General features: G+C 36.4%; 1 protein-coding gene across 2 annotated transcripts in view; it reads left to right on the forward strand.

Annotated features, from left to right (window-relative positions):
• The window catches only part of IFT80 (intraflagellar transport 80), a 136584-nt gene that overhangs the window by 101338 nt on the left and 9709 nt on the right, over positions 1–25537 (forward strand). For both annotated transcript variants that reach the window (XM_011989295.1, XM_011989286.1), the window contains 6 exons: positions 2876–3011; positions 4676–4823; positions 6124–6295; positions 7830–7919; positions 8023–8195; positions 17017–17140. In XM_011989295.1, coding sequence (XP_011844685.1) covers positions 2876–3011; positions 4676–4823; positions 6124–6295; positions 7830–7919; positions 8023–8195; positions 17017–17140 — 843 coding nt within the window. The remainder of the gene's footprint in view (positions 1–2875; positions 3012–4675; positions 4824–6123; positions 6296–7829; positions 7920–8022; positions 8196–17016; positions 17141–25537) is intronic.

Genomic DNA, 25537 nt, shown 5'->3' on the forward strand with positions numbered 1-25537 from the left:
AAAATGTATTTGTGTTTCTAAATATCTTGCAGTTTTCTCATTGACCTGTTCTTAGCCAGCATTTTCTTTAGGTTTTAAGACTGTAGTAGGAAATCTCTATACAAAGTACAAAAGACCCTGAATTTTAAGTTGTTTATTGGTTTCTGATTTTTAGCCTTAGAAAAAGAAGCACATTGCGTTGAGTTATCCTTCTAAATTACTGATATGCTAGGGTCTAGAGACACTTTTAGTTTTATTAATACTTCTAGTGAAATGTTACTCAAAATTATATGTATTTTTTGTAATTAATTTTTTTTGTTTGTTTTTGGAAGAGACAGGGTTTCGCCATGTTGCCCAGGCTGGTCTCGAACTCCTGAGCTCAAGCAATCCACTCACCTCAGCCCTGCAAAGTGCTAGGATTACCGATGTGAGCCACCACGCCTGGCCCTAGTTTTAAATTTGAATAACAAACACATTCATATGGTTCAAAAATCAAAAAGCATTAAAAAGTATACAGTGGTAGTCTCCCTACTATACCTATTATTCATCACTGTAGTGCCTCTCCACCAAATAAGTAACCATTGTTATTAATCTCTTATATATTCTTCCAGAGATTTTTAGTGTATGTACCAACAAAACTGATATATGTTCTCTTCCTCCCCTTTTACAAAAATGTAACAAACAGTTTTACACTTTGCTTTTTTCCTGTAATACTCTCTTTCTGGAGATGATTCCATATCTATGCACAAAGTGCTTTCTCAACCCTTTTTCCTCCCACTGTATGGTATAACATTTTATGTATGTATCAGAATTTAAACTGTTTCCAATCTTTTGCTATTAATATTACAGTATTGCCAAGATGAATTACCTTGCATATACATCTTCTTGTACATGTGCCAATGTAACTGTGGGATCTATTCTTGAAATATTGTTGCTGGGTCAAAGGATATGAGAATTTGTAATTTTAATAAATATTGTAAAGTCATCTTCCAAAGAGAGTTTATCAGTTTACTTTTGCACTGGTAATATATGAGGTGCTTATTTCTCTATAACCTCTCCGTTATTGTCATTTTAAATCAAAACTATGTAAGCAGAGTTTTTCCTCTTCAGTAAGATTAAGCATATCAAAAGGGGTAAATTTTTCAGCTTTTCAAGATGCAGTCATTTTTGTTAGTAGGATTGAAAGGAGAGTCAATTAATAAGGTTAAATATTTATTTTAATTTTATAACTCTTTCTATAACACTTTTCCTAAGTGTAAGAATTTCCTAAGAAATTTACAATTAAAATAATTTACAATTTAATTTACAATTAAAATTAAGAAATTTATAATTTCCTAATTATAAGAATGAAAGTGTCTTCTACATGTCACACTTCACCCAATTACCCAGTACATTTGTATGCAATACAAAGGATTTTTAAATTTTACATTCTATTAAATAATAGAAAAATCACCCACTCTATTTTATTTTATATGTGGAAGAGATTCATATCCAAGATCTTCCCAAATAATAACAGAGCTCAAACTAGAACTCAAGTCTGTGTATTAGTAAATGAATATTGATAGTGTAGGGCAAGGGAGATGGTTCTAATGAACACAAAACTGCTTTTATGTTCCACTAGAAAGAGTAACCCAGGCGGAATAGAACCTATGTGGAGGTGGTAGGACTTGACGAGAGGAAAATGGGGGAAGCCCTGCTGAATGAAGTGAGGGAGCCCCTCTTCCCCTATGTACATAGGCATTATTATAATTAGTGTCCATCTTTGATTTTTAATTTCTTAGGAGAGTCATATCTGTTTAGCAGTGTTTTTAAAAGAATACACTAGGTTCTGATGATGGTGGTGATGATGACGATGATAAGCAATTCTTTATTGTTAACATTTCCATTTTGAAAATACCTAGAGTTATATTTCATGCATGCCTTGATATATATGAAACCAGATTCTTTTCTTCCTTAAAATATAAATTATGGTATTCTAGAAAGAGCTGAATTTTTAAAAATATATTATGAACTGGTATATGATTGGTTCACCAATTTGGATAAAAGTATATGTGTATTTTGTTTTACTTTAAAAAGTGTTTTTTATAGTTCATTTTGGTACAATGACTTGATGTTGTGGTCATGATTCTTGTTGAATTCACAATTCCTACCAAAGTCTTCAGACATTGTAGGAAGTAAATAAATCTTTCTTGGTTTGAATTAAAATGAATCTATATTGAAACATTTTCAAGTTATAGTAAAATTCATCTCACTAGCAGATGAAAAACAATGATCTTGGAGTTAGAAGTCTGAGTTGCAAGTTTATATATACTTGATACTGACTTTTTCTGAGCAAAATTGCTCAGTGAGTATGAGTCTAGTCTTCTGATTTGTAAATTAAGTACAGTAATACCTACATTACAAGCTTGTTTCCTGTTTTGCAAGAATGAATGTGAGAGAATCTGTAGAATTTAAGGCCCTGGACACATGATGTATTTCCACATATTTCCAAAATTTGTTTTTACAAATATTTAACAGATAGTTGTTAGGCAACTTATTAATCAAAATAGACCTCTCATATGATACTCAGAATTGCCTGACCCTTTCACCCTGACTATGAAAGGTAGGTCAGGACAGATGGGAGTGTTTCTCAGCCTGCAGAGTATCAAAATATATGTTATTTTATTGTATTTTAAGAGGTGTCTTTTCCTTGGATGTCAGGCAAATATACTTTAGTGCAGCTTTTGAACGATTAATGTGTTGGCAGTTTAAAATTACTTAACAGGGACATTTTATCATTATAAATGTGTAAATGACATTTAATTGATCTTAAAGGGAATGATTTTATAATTAATTAAAATGATCTTATGTCAAACACTAAAACTAACTCAGTATTTACATTTTTTAAAAATTTTAGAATGAAATCTTGGAAATTGCTCTGGATCAAAAAGGACTTACCAATGATAGAAAAATTGCTTTCATTGATAAAAATAGAGATCTCTGTATCACTTCTGTGAAACGATTTGGGAAGGAAGAACAAATTATCAAGCTTGGTAAAATAATTTGAATACATTTTAAGTTTTAATTGTCAACTTTCTTATATTTACTATAATAAATAATTTGAATGAATCTGGAAATGTTTTAATGTTTTGATCTTGTAATACTTCTTAGCTACTTAACCCATTTTTTAAAGAGTAGGAGTGAAAGTTTATTAAAAGCTTTATTTTAAAATTTTTATTGTGTTTTATTTGAGATAGGGTCTCACTCTGTCACCTATGCTGGAGTGCAGTGGCAAGATCAAGGCTCACCGTAACTTCTGCCTCCTGGGCTCAAGTGATTCTCCTGCCTCAGCCTCCCAAGTAGCTAGGACTACAGGCATGTGCCACCACATCTAGCTAATTTTTTTTGTATTTTGGTAGAAACAAGGTTTCACCATGTTGCCCAGGCTTGTCTCGAACTCCTGAGCTCAAGCCATCCACCTGCCTTGGTCTCTTAAGGTGCTGAGATTACAGGCATGACCCACCGGGCCCAGCCTATTCAAAAGATTTAGAGCAGGAAAGAAAGGAAATAGAGTAAACTTGGAAGAGGGCAAGCAGGCAGCTTGAGAGATCAAGTGCACTCTTTGATCTTTGACTTGGGGTTTTATACTTTGGCATGCTTCTGGGGAGTTGCAACCCTTCTGCCCTGATTCTTTCCTTGGGTAGGCTGTCCACATGCCCAGTGGCCTGCCAGCACCTGGGAGGGGCCACATGCACAGTGTGTTTACTGAAGTTATACACATGCTCACTTGAGGCATTTTTCCCTTACCACTCCAGTGTTTCTAGAGGAAGTTTGTATACCAATTAAACTCCTCCACCATTTTACCTGTTAGTACGCATGTGTGAGCCCACTCACCTAGTTCTTGAGATCTCATTGAGAAGCTACTGATTTCCAGTTTTGGCGTTTATATTGAGAGACGACCTTTCCCTGGCACTGGCTGCAACCAATTATTATTTTAGAGAGACAGCTTAACAACAGCCTGACCATCACCTGATGGTCATCTGACATTCCTGGTGCTGGTGGCAGGGGCCTTTCCTGCCTTGCTCATGTCTGCCTGACTACCTGCTGTAACATTTCCACCCTCAAGAGTCCAAGACCCCAATTCTATGGGGAAAATGGACAGAAGTCAGTCTTCTGTAACTGCTTCCTGCTGACAGAGAGACAGTGGTGGTTATTCTGTGGATCTTGGCCTCTTGCTAGCTGTCAGGGCAGGGTGGCTCTGTGGGTTGGTGAAAGCGTATACAGCTAGGTGCAAGGGAGACAAGGGAGGACTTCACTTCTGTCATGTCCCACTGACGGGCAGACTAGGGGTCCCTTGTAGAAGAGTGACTCTTGAATATTGAGGGGACGGTATTCCTCACTGAGGATCATCAGGAACTTGATGGCCTGAAGACAAGAGGATTAACTGAATAGCAAGTCTTTAGCTGCTGCAGCTAAATTGTCACTGAAAGAAAGATTTGCAAATTTAAAATATAAGGGTTCTAAGTAAAGCATTCAAATATTTCTGTAAATTATTGTGTGAGTCTTTTGTATGTGTTTTTCACCATTATAGAATCAGAAAGTAGAGTCATATCTAACAGAAATTTTGTGGGATTTTGTTTGTCAGGCATTTTAAAGATCTATTCTTAATTCTTACATATTAAAGCTAATAGCACATTAACATTCTTTTTAAATTAAGGAACAATGGTGCATACTTTGGCATGGAATGATACATGTAATATCCTTTGTGGACTTCAAGATACTCGATTTATAGTGTGGTATTACCCCAATACAGTTTATGTGGACAGAGACATTTTGCCTAAAACATTATATGAAAGGGATGCAAGGTAACATTTTACTGCATATAATTCTGTATTGTAGTAAATAAAACTCTGAGTATCATGTTTTTGCTTCTGTTTTCAATCCTGCAAGGTGTTTTTCGCATCAGTCAGATTTATTGATGAATAAATTGTTCGGCTAAAGCTAGCTTGAGACTTAAGTGACAGAATCAAGTTGAAAGTGTGGTATGATATGAATTATTTATTTGTCCCTTATATGAATATAATTTTCAAGCTTAATATTGTGTCATGGTAGCTCAGGTAGTTTTCTCAGTGTGATCAAGTGATTTTAGTCTAGTCACTCTTAAGATTTTTCAGGATGCACAACCTTGTGACAGCTAGCCAACTCTGTCACAGATTATCATTGACTTTAATACTTTCAAGAATGTAAATGTTTCTAGAATTGAATTTTTGGTTGATATTAAAAGTAGGAAAGGACCAAAGTTACTGAAATTTGTTAAAATTTATATGCTTCAGAAAATCAAAGCATTTATATTCCTAAATTCTCTAAGAAATAGCAAGGAGATCTCTTATTCTTGACAAAATAGGAATACAAAGGCTTCTTAATTCTAGGCCTTAGCTTAGTTTCCAAATCTGTTTTGAGTTCATTTTTAGTATTCAGATTCAAACCCTTAACAAAACCAGAGAAGCATCAAAATAAAACAGTGTATTTTAAAAAGTATTTGAACTAATGAAAAGAAGTTAGTCACTTTATTTAAAGGTCATCTCTTTATTTATTTATTTTTAGAGTCAAGATCACACTCTGTTGCCAAAGCTGGAATGCAGTGGTGTAATCATGGCTCACTGCAGCCTGGGCTTAAGTGATCTTCCCAAGTAGTTAAGGCTGTAAGTGTGAGTCACTGTGCCTGGCCCACCTTTTTTTATTCTGAGAAAATAGTCTTGGAATTTAGTTTACTTTTTATTGGTTTACCTTTTAATACTTTTAAAAGCTAAAGCTATATTAATTATTGTTGTGATTTATCTTAAGCCTCAGGGAAAAAAAGATGATTTCAAATGCTCTTAGGAATAGCTCTCAAATATGTAATAATTTTTGCTACTTTATGTAGCAAGTTATATTCAAATGTTTATATTCAAAGTTAATTCCAGGGAGAATGTATGTATTCAAATAAATACATCGAAGTTTTTTTGAACATATACATTCTCCCCAGAGTTAACTTTTGGGGTTGTGCCTTTTGGAGATTGGAGACTCCCTGTATATTTCATGGTCCACTCCCCAGATTTAATATACATGAAAAATTTTGCTCAGAATACAACTTTAAATTGTACTTTGCTTTTTTTTTCCCAACAGTGAATTTAGTAAAAATCCCCATATTGTGAGTTTTGTTGGAAATCAAGTAACTATTAGAAGAGCTGATGGCTCCCTGGTTCACATCAGCATATCACCATATCCTGCTATTCTCCATGAATATGTAAGCAGTTCAAAATGGGAAGATGCTGTAAGACTTTGTCGCTTTGTTAAGGTAATTTACATTTTAGATTCATAGTTGTATATATATTTCATAGTAGTTTACCTTTGTGCAAAATGAACAATGATAATAGGCTTAAAGGCTGGAAAATTGTGAATAAGATCATGTCTTTTGTTTTATAAGTAAAGACATGAGCAATACAGAGGAATACATGTTGCTGTGTGATTTATTCTCTGAAGAAGCTATAAAATTTAAACTGTTTTTCCATACTGGCACATATAAAAATCTTCTGTGGAACTTCTTTGAAAGTCAGATTCCCAAGTTCTTCTCCCATAGAGATTCTAATTCATTATATCTGGATTGAGGCCCAGCCATATTTTTTAATTTCCTCAGATGATTGTTTTGTACAGCTAAGGTTAAGAATCTCTGCTTTCGATCAGCCTTTTTCCAACTTGGTTGAATCTAGTATTTTTCCAACATGTGTGACTGTAGACCTTTTTAATTGACTATCAGTGAACATTCCTTAGAATACACTTTTGTGAAATAACTTTTAGATGCTTTTTTTAAACAATGGGTTGTTATTGGTGAATAGCATCATTGTCTGGGGTAAATACCCGGAGTTTGTCATCTCACACCAAGAAAATTAAGGACGGACACATGTGGGTAGGTTAAGGAGTGGAAAGTGTAATAGGCAGAAGAAAGGAGAGAGGAGAGCAGCTCCTTGCCAGACAGAGGCATCCAAAAAGGGAAAAGTGGCGGACTGCAGCAGATTTCATAGGCAGGCTTGAGGAGGCTGTGTCTGATTTACATAGTGCTCACAGATTGGTTTGACCAGGTGTGACATTTACATAGCACAGGAAAGGCTGGTCGCCCCACCCTAATCTTATTATGCAAATAGACTTTGCACTTGGCCAGTGCCATCTTATCTACTCCTTACTGTACATATGTCTGGCAAAAAGAGAAGATGGAGCTGCCGTTTTGAACATGCCTAGTCCCAGGTAGTATATTGCTATGGGCACAACTACTGGCATTCACTCATGCAAGCTTCCAGTTTGCTTGTTTGTGTCTGCAGCTCTATTTTACAGGCTGCTCTTTGTTAGAAAAGAAAATGATTTGGGGGCTGCTTTTCATTAAAAGGAAAACCTTATCATGAAGGACTTCTATACCCTCACTATCTGCCTAAATAATTTCTTCTTAACTGGTATATCAGTAGCAGTCTGCCATAATATCATTGTCTGATAACTTCACTATTTCTTTGGTTCCCTATAAATTACATTATTTGACACCTCATCAAAAAGACTGGAAGGTTTATAACCTTGAGTTATTATTTTAAATTCAGAAATAAATCCTTAATAACTCAAAATTGAAAATTTCAGAAAATTTCTTTCAAAAGTTTTCTGTGTATTAATATATTTTAACAAAATGGCCACAATGAAATTTCCACATTATTAGTTTTTTTCAATGCCATGCTCAGTAATTTTTATTTTTTAAATTAAAATATCATTTTGGTATGAGTATTTAAATCACTGCTTATTTTAAGGCAGTTCAGTCACATAGTTAAGATAATTGTTCTCATACTTCACTTTAGGAGCAAACCATGTGGGCTTGTCTAGCTGCTATGGCAGTTGCTAATCGAGATATGACTACTGCAGAAATAGCCTATGCAGCAATTGGTGAAGTAAGTAATTAATGTTTACATATATGTACATGTGTTTTTTCTTAGCATAATTTGTTATATTTCTGTTATTATCTACTTCAATATTTTTCTTTTCTTTTTTTAGATTGATAAGGTTCAGTACATCAATTCTATAAAAAGTCTTCCATCTAAAGAATCAAAAATGGCCCACATACTACTTTTTAGTGGGAACATACAGGAGGCTGAAATAGTACTTCTTCAGGCTGGCCTTGTTTATCAAGCAATCCAGATCAATATTAATCTCTACAACTGGGAAAGGTAATAAGAATGCTTTCCATCAATTCCAAAATCTGTTTGACCTTAATGTATTTTTCCATCTACCACTTAGTAAATTACATTTTCACTGTATTTTAGTTTCTGAACACCACAGAATTTATTCATGTTTATATTTGTGAATAGTTTGCAATTTATTTCTTCTCTGAACTTTCGACTGATTAAAAGTTGGGGTGTGAAGAATGAGAGGCTAGGATGTTTCCTAAATTTTTGGTTTTAGTAACTGGAAAGATCATGACACCATACCATTTGCAGATTTGGTAGAGAAGATAGTGAGTTTCATTTTAGCCAAGTTGAATTTGAAATACTCGCAAAGAGATATAATTGTTGATTAAATGGACCTGGAACTCATAAGAAAGATCTGAGCTAGAGGTTTAGATTTAGGAGTCATTAGCAAATGGATAGTAGTTGAAGCCAGAGAAATGGATGCAATTGTCTGGGGAATGTGTGGAATGAAAAGACATCCACTACATTATGAGATGGATGAAAGAAAAGAAAGACACCAAATGTTATTCCATAAAGCAGCCAGACAGGCAGAAAAAAGAAGAACCAAGAGAGATGTATAGTGCTAGGGAAGAAAGAGAAAAGGATTGGTGATTCCTTGCATTTGGCTCTCAGACAGATTGCTTTCTGAGGCAAAGTGGCATGCTGCTCTTCTCTGTGACATAAGAGGTTCCTCATTCTCTCAGGTACATGTCTCTCAGTGAACAAAACTATAGTTTTTATATACTCCTGAAGTTACTATGTTATGGAATTGACGCATTTTTCCAGATTTGAAATGTCTTTCATGATCTTTGTTTCTGCCTGGGTGAAAAACAACCCCTGTATCTGTCAATTACAAGGCCCTTTACTTAAACTTCCTTAGACTAGAATTTCCATAAATGTTTTATCTCTGTCTTTCCCTTGACTGAAAGTAACAAAAATGGCAGATGGTTTATTTTATGATTGACATACTGTAGTCTCCTTATTTAATTTATGCCTAATGATCTATACTATTCATATAATTTAGCTACTCTGTGTTTGTCTTTTATTAACACAAATTCATTGTCATTGTTTAGCTGTACAAAGGATCATGAAAGATGTTTTTAATTCTATAAAAATAAATAGGCTGCGGGGTGCAGTGGCTTACACGCTTGTAATCCCAACACTTTGGGAGGCTGAGGCAGGCAGATCACAAGGTCAGGAGTTTGAGACCAGCCTGGCCAATATAGTGAAACCCCATCTCTACTAAAAATACAAAAAAAAGCAGCCGGGCACGGTGGCGCATGCCTGTAATCCCAGCTACTCAGAAGGCTGAGGCAGGAGAATTGCTTGAACCTGGAGTTCCAACCTGTGCGACCAGACCGAGACTCCATCTAAATAAATAAATAAATAAATAGGCCATTATCTTTGTCCTGAATTTATTCGTAATTCATAAAGTTTAAGGTAACTAGTTTAGAAAGTATGAATATTTTAAAAATTTTATGTTAAATAACTTACAGAAAGTTGTATGTATCATTATCAAGCTAACAGAGTTCTATGAGAAATGGGGAAGAATTGTGTTTATTGCATTCTTTTGACCAGTGTTTTTGAAAAAATATGTTGAAATCATAGACACTGCTCTTGCTATAGTATTCTGAATACTGTACAATTTAATAAAAAAAATTTAAGATAATGGTCTTTATTTTAAAAAACTTATAACCTAATTAGGAATTCCATTTTATTGTCATTAATAATAGTCAAATGTCAAAATGATGAAGAGTATTGCACATAGAATGAATATTAACTACCTACTATGTGAAAGTAATGTAAAATGTTTCTGCTGTTCAGGAAGCATATAATCTGTAAGGGGAAACATAAATATCTGCAAATATAAATAATTAGAGAGAGAAACAGTAATCCAGTAAAAAAATATAAACAATGGTACCAGCAGTACATAATTAACTGCTTGGTGACCATTAATAATCATTTTGCAGCATTCCTCCTTTTAGATTGATGTGGTTCAGTACATCAATTCTACAAAAAAACTTCCATCTAAAGAATCAAAAATGACCCACATACTAATGTTTAGTGGGAACATACAGAGGTTGAAATAGTACTTCTTCACACTGACCTCCACTTATCGAGTGGTTATGATGTGCTAGGAATTAATTGTGCTAGACACTTTCTATATATCATGTCATTAGGTTATCTCAGCAACTCCAGAAGTTTAGATATTACCAGCCCCGTTTTATAATTTAGGAGATTGAGGTTTACTTATAAATAAGCACAAAATCTAGGATTCGAACCCCCAAGTTGTCTAATATCAAAGAAGAGCTCAGTTTATCACCAAGCAATCAATTATCTATGGCTGGTACCATTGCATATGTTGTTTTGTTTTTTTTTTTGAGATGGAGTCTCGCTCTGTCACCCAAGCTGGAGTGCGGTGGTGCAATCTCAGCTCACTGCAACTTCTGCCTCCTGGGTTTAAGTGATTCTCCTACTTCAGCCACCCAAGTAGCTGGGATTACAGGCTAATTTTTGTACTTGTAGAGATGGGCTTTCACCATGTTGGCCAGGCTGGTCTCAAACTCCTGACCTCAAGCGATCTGCCTGCCCTGGCCTCCCAAAGCAAAGGGATTACAGGCGTGAGCCACTGTACCTGGCCATGCTTATGTTGTTTCTACTGGATTACTATTTATCTATTTATTTATCTTTGCAGATATTAAATCGTCTTTCCCCTTACAGATTATATGCTTCCTGAAGAGCAGAAACATTTCACATTATCTGTACATAGTAGGTAGTTAATATTCATGCTCTTACTCTCTATGCAATACCCTTCATCATTTTGCAGCATTCCTCATCTTCAAACATTTATTGGGTGTAGATACGTGCAGTGAGTGAGTAGGTATCATAGAACAAAGTGAGGAAATTTGCCTCTGATGGCCCATAATATAACCTTCTGAACATTTCTTGTACCTCCTTGACCCAAATGAAACCTACCTTTATTTGGAAGAGAAGGTAGAGAAGAGAACACCACTTCTCTACCAGTCCTCTCAAATGGAGTCAATTTATTCTCTCCACTCTACATTCCTTAGGATCCAGTGTGAGTGGAGTTGGTGTCCTTTTTGCCTCCCTCATCTTTACTTCCCTATCTTATAAAATCTCCAGTCATTTAAGGCTTATATCATGTGTCTCTACTTATTTTTTGCTAAGACCTCAAACTTTCCCTGCTATCCTTATATCTTGTTCCCCACGTGCCCCCCCTTCACCTTTCAATTCTCATAAGTGACCTTGACTTGAGATTATTAGATCTCAGGGAGAGGGAAAAGAAGAGGGTCAAAGAGGATGTAATGAGGAAAGAGAATGAATTCCGGGTTCTCCTGCGTTCCTCTTATCTCCTGACATCTCCTTTTCCTGTGTTTCTTGTTTTTACCTAACTGTAAGCCAGTCGGTTGGTCAGGTGCTGGTAGAGATCTCTGAGTCTACCTGATAAGATGATAAAGATCCCAGAGCATTATTCCTGGATTCTGACCATTATTTATACACTACACTATCTATATACTTAAGACTCCAAAATATGCATCTCTCATCTAGCCTTCTGTTCTGCCCATATTTGCTTCCAGAATCAATTCTCCAACTGCCTACTTAACATTTCCATTAGATATCTCACATTTTTTAGCTCAAATTTATGTTTATTCCCTCATAAACCTGGTCTTCTTCCAGACTAATCTATCTTATCATTCTTTCAGCTGTACAAAGCTGGAAATCTAGAAGTCACTTTTGACATTTTCCTCACCTTCCCCCTCCCTATTATCAACCACTTCCCTCCCAAATACCTCTAATACTCATCCACTCATCCACTTCACTACCATTATGTAAGTTGATTCAAGTTTTTCTGCTTAATGTCATCACTGATCTCCCTATATCTGCTCTGTCTCTTTCCTACCCATTATTCACTCAGCAGTCATAGTGATCTTTTCACAATGGAAATCTGATCATATCACTCTTGACCTCTGATTCACTTCAATGAAACCCACTTCAGTGAAATTCATAGTTTCCCATTGCTTTTAGCATAAATATCAAGATTGGATAAGAAGGGATTGCAAATATTCAGCAAAAGTAATTATAGCTGCTAAGAAACTCTCAGAAAACTTATATATTATTTTCATTTCTAAGTTCTACAGATATTTCTGAAACAATTTGGAGTGTTTGTTCCAACTGCACATTCATTCATTCATTCAACAGATAATTGAGTATAATCCCTTGGTATCCATGAGATGGGTAAGGATTGGTTCCAGGACCCCCAGGATACCAAAATCGGGAATGCTCAAGTTCTTTATATAAGATGGCGTAGTACTTACATATAACCTATGCACAGGGCTTGAATTTGTTTGCGTACCTTAGGTCCAGGGAAGGCCCACATTGAATATGTGTATAGGAAAGAACTGTACTAGATTTTTTTGTAGGGAGTATAAGGTAATGGTTAAGCTGTGTAACAATTTGAATTTGTTTACCTTTAATTGACTTTCTACATCCAGTTCATAAGCATAAGACCCAGTAGGGAGTGGGATATACAAGTTTAATGTTCACGAGAGATCCTAGACATTGAGGGAAAGCCAGTAAAGGAATTATCAGCCTACAGATAGTAGTTGAGGCCATGAGTATGGCTAAGGTTAATCACGAAAACTTAAGAAAAGAGAGCAGCAAGCAGATATCTGCTGAATACCAATATTTAAGGGTGTGCTTTAAGAAGAGAATTTAGCAATAGAAATCAGAAGGGATGAAAAAGATGGAATTTAAAAAAAATTGTTCATTATGGAAAATTTCAAACACATACAAAAGTAGAGAGAATAGTGTAATGAATCTGAATGTACCCATCATTCACCCCAACAATGATCAATTTGTGAATAATTTCTACCCTTACCCTACCATTTATTTTAAAGCAGACCCCAGTCATCTCATTTTTTCTGTAAATATTTCAGTATGTATCTCTAAATTTTTTTTAACATAACCACAATATTGTGGTCATACCCTAAAAAGTTGACAGTAATTATATTCCATGTTCTTATTTCTGTGTTTCACTCATAAGTACTTTGTTTTGTTTTATGGTTTGTTTGAAATAGAATTCAGTAAAGATCCACACATTGTGATTGGTTGATATGTTCTTAAATTTATTTTAATCTACAGCTTCTCCTATTCTTTTTTTGTGTTTTCTTGCAATTTTCCCATTGAAGAAACTGGACCTATAGAATTTATCATAGTGTGGACATTATTGGATCTTTGGACAAAGATTGCATCTTTGTGGTATACTTTAACATAGTCTTCTGTCCCCTGAATTAGTTACAAATTGGTTGTTGAATATAGGAACTTGATTAGATTTAGGGGTTTTTTTTGTTTGTTTTAGTTTTTTTTGGTAAGACTTCATTATAGTAGTGTTATGTTTTTGTAATGACTGGCTGTAGTAGTTTTTCATGGTATTTTTTGTGATGTTAGTAGCCATTGATGATCATTGCCCAAATGTATTAATTTGAGCTTACAAAATGGTGATATGCTATCATTCCAGAAGGATAGAACTTGTTAGATGCTAAATACATTAGATTGTTTTTAATATTCCTGAATTTCTATATTTGTTTAATCCTCTAGAAGGGAACAGATTTTGTTTTGTTCATATGTGATATTCCACTTGAGAAGCATAGTCTTGCTGGTTTATGTTTCTGTCTTTCATATTTGAATTTGAAAATTGCCTGCAACCTAATAAGGTACAGCTCTTGAAGAGTTATAGGTAAGCAAGTTATCTGTTTGCTATCCACTTTGGATATTTCATAGTAGTCTGTTCTCAAAAACTGAAGTTGAGAGAGGTAGAAACTAGAAACTCCAAATATGCATATTAATCCTTTATGATCCTTTATGTGCATATTAATAAAAATAAGTTCTAATCTACCAGTTATACAAAGTGATTTTGCTTCATTCAAGTTATGCAAAATCATATTTTGAAGTTATAACATCTTTTTATATAACTTCCTTCTATTTAAAATACATGGATTTATTCCAGCCTTAGAATCTAATGTCACATTTGTTTGGTTGCCAAATAACCATTTTAAAATTAGAGACATACTGTTCCCAAAACCCTTATATAATTTGGAGTAAGTTCCCTCCTAAATGTGGAGAAGAAACATTTTTTTACCCAGTATGTGCTTTTAGAGAACATTTAAAATAGCACATATCATTTGAATGTTTACCCTTAGCCATTGCTATTCAATCAATTGATACATATTTTATAATAATAATAATGACAATGATAGATAATTCTTAGGACCTAGCATCTAAATGCAGGATTAGACATCATATTCTATTCTTTCTACATAATTAAATGTATTGATGTTTCATACCATAGTATCTCTTTCGAAATTTTGGAAAAGCTCCAACCCAGAATGGATGCTTTTATGTACTCCCCACTGAGAATACTTTCAGTTTTGCACAATCAAGATCTCCTTCCCTCATCATGTACAATCATAAAGAAAGAATGGGAGATGGAGCTTCTAAGGTGACAAAAAAGTAGCTCACCAGTCTCCACTCACACATACACCACTGGAATCAGAGCCTTAGGGATGTACATGGGGGTTTAAATGGGAGAGGGTTAGCAGAACTGAAGCATCTTTACTTCCGTTTCTCCTTTTTTGAGCCTCTGTGAATTGCTTTTTGCCTTCTTTATCTTCCACTTTTCCCCTCTATATTCTAGTAATTTTACATTCTTTTCTGCCTGTTATTTTTGGTTTTTTTTTTCTGAAAGACTTAAGGTCACAGAGGAATGAGGGAACTTTGTGAGAATGTGTGATGGTAGCAAATACTGACCCTTGGATTTCACAATATATTATGTCAATATATATATAAGAAATCATTTTGCCTAATTTTGGCATTACCATTTGTATTATATATAACTTACACTCATAATTTTTTCATGTTAAGTGTTTAATATCTCTCAAAAGTCTATCAGTTGTCAATCAATACATACACCGTGTCTAAAATACTTTTTAAAGTGACTATTTAGTTTGATCAATAGTAAGGCAAACCAAGCCAGGCATGGTGGCTCACGGCTGTAATCCCAGCACTTTGGGAGGCCAATGCAGGCAGATCACTTGAGGTCAGGAGTTCAAGACCAGCCTGGCCAATGTGGTGAAACCCCGTCTCTACTAAAAATACAAAAATTAATTTGGTATGGTGGCAGATGCCTGTATTTCCAGCTACTTGGGAGGCTGAGGCAGGAGAATTGCTTGAACCCTGGCGACAGAGGTTACAGTGAGCCAAAATCATGCCACTGCACTCCAGCCTGGGTGGCAGAATGAGACTCCATCTCAAAAAAAAAAAAAAAAAAATAGTAAGCCAAACCAAAGCATGCTGAAAATGAACCAGATTTTCCTACTGAAGAGTCTAGTTGCAAAAAATCTAATCAGTAGTCAGCTTTGCTAAAACAAGAGATTTATAATAGTTGGCTCTGATAAATCCTGACTGGAATATTCAGAAGTCATATGTCATATTAGAAAGAAAGAGAACTTGAGAAATAATGTGCTTTTGACTATTATGATGACTGTTATCTTATTTTGAAACAAGATGACAGTGAACAGTGTAAGAGAACTGTTGTCCCCTGGATTGTTCCCAACTCAACTAATATGAATTATGCACAGGATTGCAGTGGCTGAGGTGCTGTCCAAAACCCACATGTAAAAGTAAGCCTGGAACTGAAGATTAATCTTTTTGTTTTCCTGCAAATTATCGTCGGTGTATATATTTTATGTCTTTAGTTTATACCACTGTTTTCAGCAGCAATTTATTTAGTTCTCATCTACCATTTAAATAAAATATTACTTTAAAAATAACTTGCATAAATATTGATTGAATTATAAAACTTAAATGACTGTCAACTTTTCCTGAGACTCAGATGGCAAAAGGCATTTTGTCAGACTTCTTAGCCTCAATTTATTATTTTCATAAGATTTTTAATTTGCTATTATAATAATGTAAAGATACCAGTTTTTAATTTTATAAACTCTGTATAGACTTATGAAAATGGTCAAAATAATGGGACCACTTACATTGTGGGGAAATTCATTCACTTGAATTACAGGATGATTTCAAAAAATTTTCTTTTTTTTTTTTTTTGGAGTCTTGCTCTGTCACCCAGGCTGGAGTGCAGTGGCATGATCTCAGCTCACTGTGACTTCCACCTCCCAGGTTCAAGTGATTCTCCAGCCTCAGCCTCCCAAGTAACTGGGATTACAGGCACGTGCTACCACGCCCAGCTAATTTTTGTATTTCTAGTAGAGACAGGGTTTCGTCATGTTGGCCAGGCTAGTCTTGAACTCCTGGCCTCAAGTCATCCACCCACCTTGGCCTCCCAAAGTGCTGGGATTACAGGCATGAACCACTGTACCCACCCTCAAAAATATTTTCAATGAATATTTACCACATATATACACTGTAGTACTCACCAAAGAGAAATATCTCCCTTCAAGAAGTGTATTGCCTAGTGGAGAAAGCAGACTCATAACAATTGTACTATAAGCATGCTGTAATAATAGTATATATATATAAATGGTATGAAGCATAGATAAGATAATAGTCATTTATTTCTACAAGAGGAGCTGGTCAGGGAGAAGAGGCCTCATTTGATCTGGTCCCTGAAGCATATAAGTAGGAATTTGCAAGGTTGATGAGGTAGAAAATGGCATTTCATATTGTGGAATAAACAGAGGGAAGAGCCATTTGTCTTACCCCCAACTCCAGAACTCTACTACTCATGGAGTCTGACACAAACAATGTTAATAATCTGTTTTATTTCTCATTATAGGGCACTGGAATTGGCTGTAAAATACAAAACACATGTTGATACAGTTCTTGCTTACCGTCAAAAGTTTTTGGAGACATTTGGTAAACAGGAAACTAATAAACGATACTTGCATTATGCAGAAGGCGTAAGTATTTCACAATTTTGTATAATAATACATACGGTTTATAAGTATATGTCATATTCATCCTAATGAGACAAAATGTGAATGATTCAAATTTTGAATCTTTTAACCTCTAAAAGAATTACTTTTTGCCTTATGACATCTTATTTTGACTGTAATTCTAGTACTAAAATTTTTTCTGGAATCTCGCAGGCATGTTTTGATTAACTCAAGTCTGTCATCATAATATTCCATTTGTTCTAAGGTTGGGTGCTATTTGATATTTTTCGATAAATAATATAGATGGGTGGAATAAAAGCTTCTAACTCTTAAATTTTACCTGCCACCAGCTGCCTCTTCTGCTGCAGGGGAAATATGTATGCACAGAGGGCACTGACCAGAAAATGCATAGTTGGTCACTTTGTTTTAGAGAGCTAGGTTGCACCTCCTAGAAGTGCCTAGCCTAGGTAGATTTCACTACCTAGAACCAAAGAAGACTCAGCCTTTGCCTCCCAGGCTCCTACCAGCATCTCAGATTTTATTACTCTAATTAGAAGAAAGTCATTCTGGGATGCAGTGGTGCATGCCTGTAGTCTCAGCTACTTGGGAGGCTGAGGCAGGGGGATTGCTTGAGCCCAAGAGTTCAAGGCCAGCCTGGGCAACATAGTAAGACCCTTCCTCTAAATAAATAGATAAAAACAAAAATAAGGAAGTCATTCCAGTATAGATCAGCCCACAAGGAGACCCAGAATGAGTTTGCCCCATTGCCTAGAGCATAACTGATTGTAGCCACTTACCGAGATTATTTTAGGCTCAGACAGCAGAAACAGAGCTCATGTCACTAACCATATAGATCCAAGAGACTTGACTCCTAAAAGCTATGATTACAAGATAGGGCTGACCTTTCTTTCAGCTCTGTGAACCACTTTAGCCTTTCATTCATTCATTTATTCAAAAATTATTTATGATGTCTCACTCTGGCCTAGACACTATGCTAGGGGTTAAAATCAGATACAGCGTCTTGTGTCTCTGTGGAGCTAATAGATTATGTGGGAACACACCTTCTTGGTATAGAATAAAATGGAATGTTCTGATTGATCCTAGGGGCAGACTGGGTTAGAGGAGCCTCAGGAAGAGGAGAGAAGATAGAGAGAAGGCACCCACAATTTCTATTAAAGCCAACATTATCTACTTACTGTATTTATAATATGTAGTGTCTTGATCTACATTTTTGCACTTCAGAACAATTTTCATGTTAGTGAGACCTTTAAGACCATTCTTAGAGTTTAGCAGTGCAACTTCAACATCTAGATCCAGGATAGCTACAAGTTGTGGATTTCATGGTAGAAAGGAGATATGTTTTATAGAAGATCCACAAACCTTTTTTTGATTTCATTTTGAACCTGTTTAGTACTGAAGTGAATCCTGGGAGTCTGGGCATACTGTTCTATTAGGACAAACACAGCATCCCTGGGATCTCTGGGGCTACACTCTGATTCATAGTACATGACAGCAACCACCACCAAAACAGTGCTAAGCAACCCAAAGAACTGTGACACAAAGATAAGGAGATCTGATCTTTGTGTCACAGTTTTGAAAATATGGCCGTATGTTAAAACTAAGCACCCACCTTGTTTATTGTGTAATTTTAAAGCAGATTAAGCTACTCTGCTTTTTCCTCCTCATCATCATCAATATTTTTTCAATATTCACATTTGATACTTTTGAGAACATAAGAAATATAGTTCTGATCAGGTGTGGTGGCTCAAGCCTATAATCCCAACACTTTGTGAGGCTGAGGCAGTAGGATCACTTGAGCCCAGGAGTTTGAGACCAACTTAGGCAACATAGTGAGATCCCACCTGTACAAAAAATTTAAAAATTAGCTGGACATGGTGGCTTATGCTTGTAGTCCCAGCTACTTGGGAGGCTGAGGTAGGAGGATCACCTGAGCCTGGGAGGTCAAAGGTGGAGTGAGTTGAGATCATGTCACTGCACTCCAGCCTAGGTGACAGAGTGAGATCCTGTCAGAATGAAAGAAAGGAGAGAGAGAGAAAGAAGGAAGGGAGGGAGGGAGGGAGGAAGAGAAAGAAAAGAAAGTCCTTACTATAAAGGAAATTATATTTTAGTTAGCAAAAACTTCTCAACATCCTTATAATCTTTTTCATTATACATATATTCAACTATTACCAAAATATAATACTTTAATCATAAGAGTACCAGAACAACATGCTTCCTTAGGTATTTTAGGGGTTTTTTTCATCCAGAAACTTTGTAGGTTACTTTGACTCCCTAGGGTACTATGTTCTAGTTTCCTACTTTTCTTCATAAATATCATTTGGAGTTAACTAAAAATCATAAAGCAGTATTTTACGATGAAATATATTTTTTTTCTTAAAAATTTCGTACCAGTGAAATAAAATGTAACCCTAGGAGAATAGCTCTTGGGGATATCTGCATTACTTGCTGATCTTTTGGTTTCATTTAGGTCTATAGTCATAATATACATCCATATTTATCTTTGCCAGACTTATGATTATATAAACCCTTTATTTCAGAACTAAGGGTTAAATAGAAAAGGGTCACTTAAAAATAACATTGAGAAATTTATTCTAGATATCTGGTGATTTTGGTGGGCTCACAATGCATGCCATCTGGAAATTTAGAAATGAATGGAATCTACCATATGGGAAGAAGTGAGAAGTTTGATAGACACTTAGTTTATGAGCCCTGAAATGTTATTTGGCCATTTCTAATTTAAAATATGGCAATCTGGGATTCTTACAAGGAGTACTGTTTTCCAAGAACCCTGATATTTAGAGTCATTGTGCTTGGTCTACAATAGTGTTCTGTAAATATTTATAAGACAAATTATAAATCTAGCAAATAAAATCCACTCAAAGTATACATTTATTATACTAAATATATACTCTGCACAGGAAGAAAAGTAGATCTGGGAAATACTTCAAACATTTTGCTAGGAAAAAGAAAAAGAGTGAAAGAAATCAAACTCATGAGCAGGATTTCAGAAAGTTTAGAATTTTGAAGATCTGAGTCAACACTCTACTTAGGACAAACCACTTTAGGCTTAGCTACTACGGAAAAGCTGCTTTACAGGTTTAACTTTGGAGGAATTGCTAATAGTGAGGAGTTGTTAGCTGATTACTGATTTGCTTGGTAATTATTTACCTTTTATTCGTTCAGTATTTATTGAGTGCCTCCTGCAGACAATGTTTTCTCCTTAGTGCTTGGGATATAATAGTAAATGTGACAGACACTGGCCCTGGCTTTATGAAGTTTATATTCAAATGGAGGTGACAGTTATATAGGTAATTGTTCATTTCAATTGTGGTAATTGCCTTGAAGGAGATGTATGTGGTGCTCTAAGACTTTATGAATGGGAGTCCTGACCTAGAGTGAGGCAATCAGCAGAGACTTTTCTAGCAAAGCACATGATATTTGAACTCAGCCCTAGAGGATGAATAGTAGAAGCTCACTGCAGGGTAGAGGTTGGGTGGGAGATGAGGATTACAAGTTCCAGGCAGAGGGAAGGCTTTGAAGTAGGAAAGAGTAAAAGCAATGGAGGGGTTGAGTTTAGGGTTTCATAGGGCAAATTAAATAAAGAGAAGCCTTTGGAGGTAAATAACATGATCCCTTTTCCCTTCTAAAATCCTGATTCGGCCAGGCGCAGTGGCTTACGCCCGTAATCCCAGCACTTTGGGAGGCCGAGATGGGAGGATTGCTTGAGTCTCAGAGTTTGGAGACCAGCCTGGGCAACATGGCAAAACCCTGTCTCTACCAAAAAAAAAGAAAAAGTTGGACATGGTGTTGTGCACCTGTAGTTCCAGCCACTCTGGAAGCTTAGGTGGGAGAATCACTTGAGCCCAGGAGGCAGAGGTTGCAGTTAGCTGAGGTTGCACCACTGCACTCCAACCTGGGCCACAGAGTGAGACTCCACCTCAAAATAAAATAAAATAAAATAAAATGCTGATCTCTGGCCAGGCACAGTGTCTCATGCCTGTAATCCCAACACTTTGGGAGGCTGAGGTGGGAGGATTGGTTGAGTCTAAGAGTTTGGAGACCAGCCTGGGTGACATGGCAAAATCTTGTCTCTACAAAAAATAAATAAATTAATTAATTAAATAAAATAAAAATAAAAATAAAATTAACTGGGCATGGTGGCATGCACCTGTAGTTCCAGCTACTCTGGAAACTTAGGTGGGAGAATCACTTGAGCCCAGGAGGCAGAGGTTTCAGTGAGCCAAGGTCATGCCACTGCACTCCAACCTGGGCAACAGAGCAAGACTCCATCTCCCGAAAAATAAAATCCTGATTCCTGGCTGTCCACAGTGGCTCACGCCTGTAATCCCAACAGTTTGGGAGGCTGAGGTGGGAGGATCACTTGAGCCCAGGAGTTCAAGATCAGCCTGGGCAATATAGTGAGACCTTGTCTTTACTAAAAATAAATAGGCTGGACACGGTGGCTCACGCCTGTAATCCCAGCACTTTGGGAGGCTGAGGTGGGCAGATCACGAGGTGAGGAGATTGAGACCATCCTAACACAGTGAAACCGCATCCCTACTAAAAATACAAAAAATTAGCGAGTGTAGTGGCATGCACCTGTAGTCCCGGTTACTTGGGAGACTGAGGCAGGAGAATCACTTGAACCTGGGATTTGGAGGTTGCAGTGAGCCAAGATCATGTCACTGCACTCCAGTATGGGTGACAGAGTGAGACTCCGTCTCAAAAAATAATAATAATAAAATAAAAATAAATAATCAATAAAATAAAATCCAGATTCCTAAAAATAAATGGAAACAATAGTTTTTACAAAATTATCTTAAGATTTTGCTAGTCAGTTGAAGGAGATGATAATAAGAGCAAATGTATGAGTTATTGTATGAATGAGGAAGAATCCCGAGTGACTGCTCTGGGCCCTGGGTGGTTGGAATACTGGTTGGGAAAAGACATTGAAAGATCTTAGTACCAAGCTAAGAGAATAGACTTCGTAATGAAGGCAATGAGAAGACTTGGAGATTTGTAATCAAGAGAATGACTTGAAATATAACGTCAGACGTGAAAGATAGCTTAGAGGAGAGCGTGATGACTAGGAGAATAGTTAGGAAGTTACTATAATAATCCCACTAGGAAATGGAAAGGGTACGATTAATGTAAGAAAAATTTTAGAAGTAAAATTAAGAGAACAGTTGTGGCTGGGGGTGGGAGGAGAGGTGGTGAGGTAAGACAAGGCATTTGAGAATGACTTCAACATTTCTAGTGTGGGCAGCTGATAGATGGGAATGCCATTAATCTAAAGAATACATAAGAATATACACATTTTGGACCTTTGAGTTCGAGTACATGAAAATATACCATTTTGTATGTGTTTAGAGTGTCTATTAGGTGTCCAGAAGGAGGTGTCTAGAAGGCAATTAGAAATACAAATATGAACACAAAAGGATATTAACAAGGGAGAAACAAGGGCTAGAAAACTAACTTTATTGCCTTGATCATATAGGTATAGTTGAAGCTATAGGAATTGATATTTCTTAGGGAAAGTGTGAGAAAGCTTTGGTTGGACGCTGGTGAATATTAACAGTTAAGAGGTTGTTGAAGGAAACCAAAATATGACACCCCAAAATATGCCTCTTGGAGATGTGTATTTTTGAGCTAAAGACAATTAAGCAGCAGCAAATAGAAGAGCTCTATTCTCCCCCTTTTCCTCCTACAGACAGAATATAAATTCTCCTTTACTAGAGACAACTCTTGTCAGCTCAGAGACGACTCCAGAGAAATCTACCAAAAAACCTTACTGCATGGCTGTGCGTGGTAGCTCACCCTTGTAATCTCAGCACTTTGGGAGACCAAGGCAGGAGGATCACGTAAGCCAAGCCCAGGAGTTCAGGACAAGCCTGGGTAACAAAGTGAGACCTTGTCTCTTCAAAAAATTTTAAAAATTAGCTAGGTGTGATAGCATATGCCTGTGGTCCCAGCAGGAGGTCGAGGCTGCAAAGAGCCATGTTTGGGCCACTGCACACCGGCCTGGGCGACAGAGCAAGACCCTGTCTCAAAAATAGAACAAACTTCACTTGATTAGTTTCTTCCCATATATTTTTTTCCCGTGGTTTCCAATCTCTGGAAGCCTAAAACGGCTTTCACTTCTCTAAAAACAGTCTTGTCACATCTTTAAAATTTATTGTTCTTTGTTGAAAATGCTATGTAGGCCAGAGTTCCAAGACGCTGTTTTGAGTTACCTTTCATTGAGATTTTTCCTGCTGTGATGTACACTGCACATATTATTGTACTGGCTTGTTTTTGTCTTTTTAATCTGTCTTTTGTTACAGGGGTCTGTCCCATCAGTAAACTTACAAGCGTTGAGGAGAAATTATATTTCTTCTCCAACATTGTCTAGGGAGCAGAATGTAGGGGAAGAAAGAGAAAGAAGCAGCATTTAGAAAGGAGAGCAGAAGCCAGAAGAGAGTGGTATTATACAGTCTGAGAGATTTTTCAAAGAGCAGTGGTCAGCAAGGTCCAGAGAAGGCTGTTATCCCAGGGCCGTCCGTGTACTTCTCCATATCACCATGCCCTTCCCCAGATATACACATGGGTTCACTCACTCATCTCCTTCAAGCCCCCCCTTTTTTTTTTTTTTTTTGGGACAGAGTCTCACTTTGTTGCCCAGGCTGGAGTGCAGTGGCACAATGACAGCTCACTGCAGCCTCAACATATCAGACTCAAGCAATCCTCCCACCTGAGCCCTCTAAGCTGATGCGACTCGAGATGAATGCCACCAAGCCCAGCTAATTTTTAAATTTTTTTGTATAGACAGGGGCTCACTATGTTGCCCAGGCTGGTCTTGAACTCCTGGGCTCAAGCAATCCTCTTGCCTTGGCCTCCCGTCAAGTAAACTGATGACATTGCAACCTCCTATTCTATTCCTGGTGCTCACTATCTCCCTTCTCTATTTTCAAAATCTTTACCGCTTCTGGCATACTAGATATATTTTTTGTTTTATTTATTATCTGCCTCTTCCATTTTTATCTGTCTTTGTTTATTATCTCTCTATGAAGACAGTGATTTTTATTTTTTTGTTCACTGGTGAATCCTTGTACATCAGACAATTCTTGATATATACTAAGCACTAAATATTTGTTGAATGAAAAATTGAATCATACAGAGAAGGTATATAGGATAAGGACTGAAAACAGCTGATGGTGGCTTTAGTGCAAAGTTCCTAAAGTGTCACAGGATCAGAATTATAGTGGACTGGGAAGAGAAGGAGAGTCAGGAATGAGAAGAGTAAGGGATGGTAGCTTGCAGGGAGAAGACAGAATAGAGAGCCAAGGATGGTGAGAGCGAGCCATTGAAAAGAAAGACACTTAATGTGTGAGGAATAATTGAAGTCAAATGTCCTAGAGGAGTCAAAGAAAAGGGAATCAGGGACATATGTTAAGAGGTTGGCCTGAGACGGAAGAGAAAGATAATGATGGGTGTAAATATAGGTAAGTTCGTGAATGCAAGGAAGGAAAATAAAGTGAATTCATACCTGATGGCCACTATATTCTCTGTAAAGTAGGAAGCTGATCTTCAGCTGAGAGGAAGAGAAATGTGTTAGAGGATGAAGAGCGTTTTGGTATGATTTTGAAATTGTGTCTATATGAGTAAGAATTGGCTAGTGAGTAGAATAAGGAGTGCCAGATAATATTGGCACTCCCTATACAAGCAAAAGATGGATTTTAGTGTAGAAATCACTTGACAACTATCAGAGAACATTCTTATCTAAAACCTGCTATTAAAAATATTCTAATCCTAGAACTAAATTATCTGCAGAACACTTTTTAAAACTGGATCAATGCCAAAGTGAAAGTGAAACATTTATTTTCAGTAGGACAGCTATCCACTGACACCCTCATTTGTAGTATAACAAGTAACTAATACAGATATCATCAATTTACTTGCAACAGAGCAACAGTTGTTCAGTATACTATCAATGTATGTTTTTATTGTGATTGATTTGAGAAATGTATGTAAGTCAATTTAAGGCTGGAAGAAACCCAAAGCATTCATCAAGTTTCATCTTCTCTGTGTTTTGTTAGACATAGAAAGGAGTGCTTTGCCATTTAAAAAATACCAGATTTTGCCTTGATTGAAAAAATGAGTCTTTCAAATAATCTAACATCTGGTTGGCTTTTCAGTGAGCTGTCACTTGCATCTTAACACAGACATTTTTCTTCTATGAGTAAGAAGAATTCTTTTATTAATCCATCTATTTTATGTATTATACATAAGTATATGGCATTGTTTTTTTAAATAAAGGTGAGCCTCCCATTATTATTGTATGGGAGTCTAAGTCTCTTTGTAAGTCTCTAAGGACTTGCTTTATGAATCTGGGTGCTCCTGTATTGGGTGCATATATATTTA

The sequence above is a fragment of the Mandrillus leucophaeus genome, unplaced genomic scaffold (genome assembly GCF_000951045.1).
Source record: "Mandrillus leucophaeus isolate KB7577 unplaced genomic scaffold, Mleu.le_1.0 Scaffold1094, whole genome shotgun sequence".
Lineage (NCBI taxonomy): Eukaryota > Metazoa > Chordata > Mammalia > Primates > Cercopithecidae > Mandrillus > Mandrillus leucophaeus.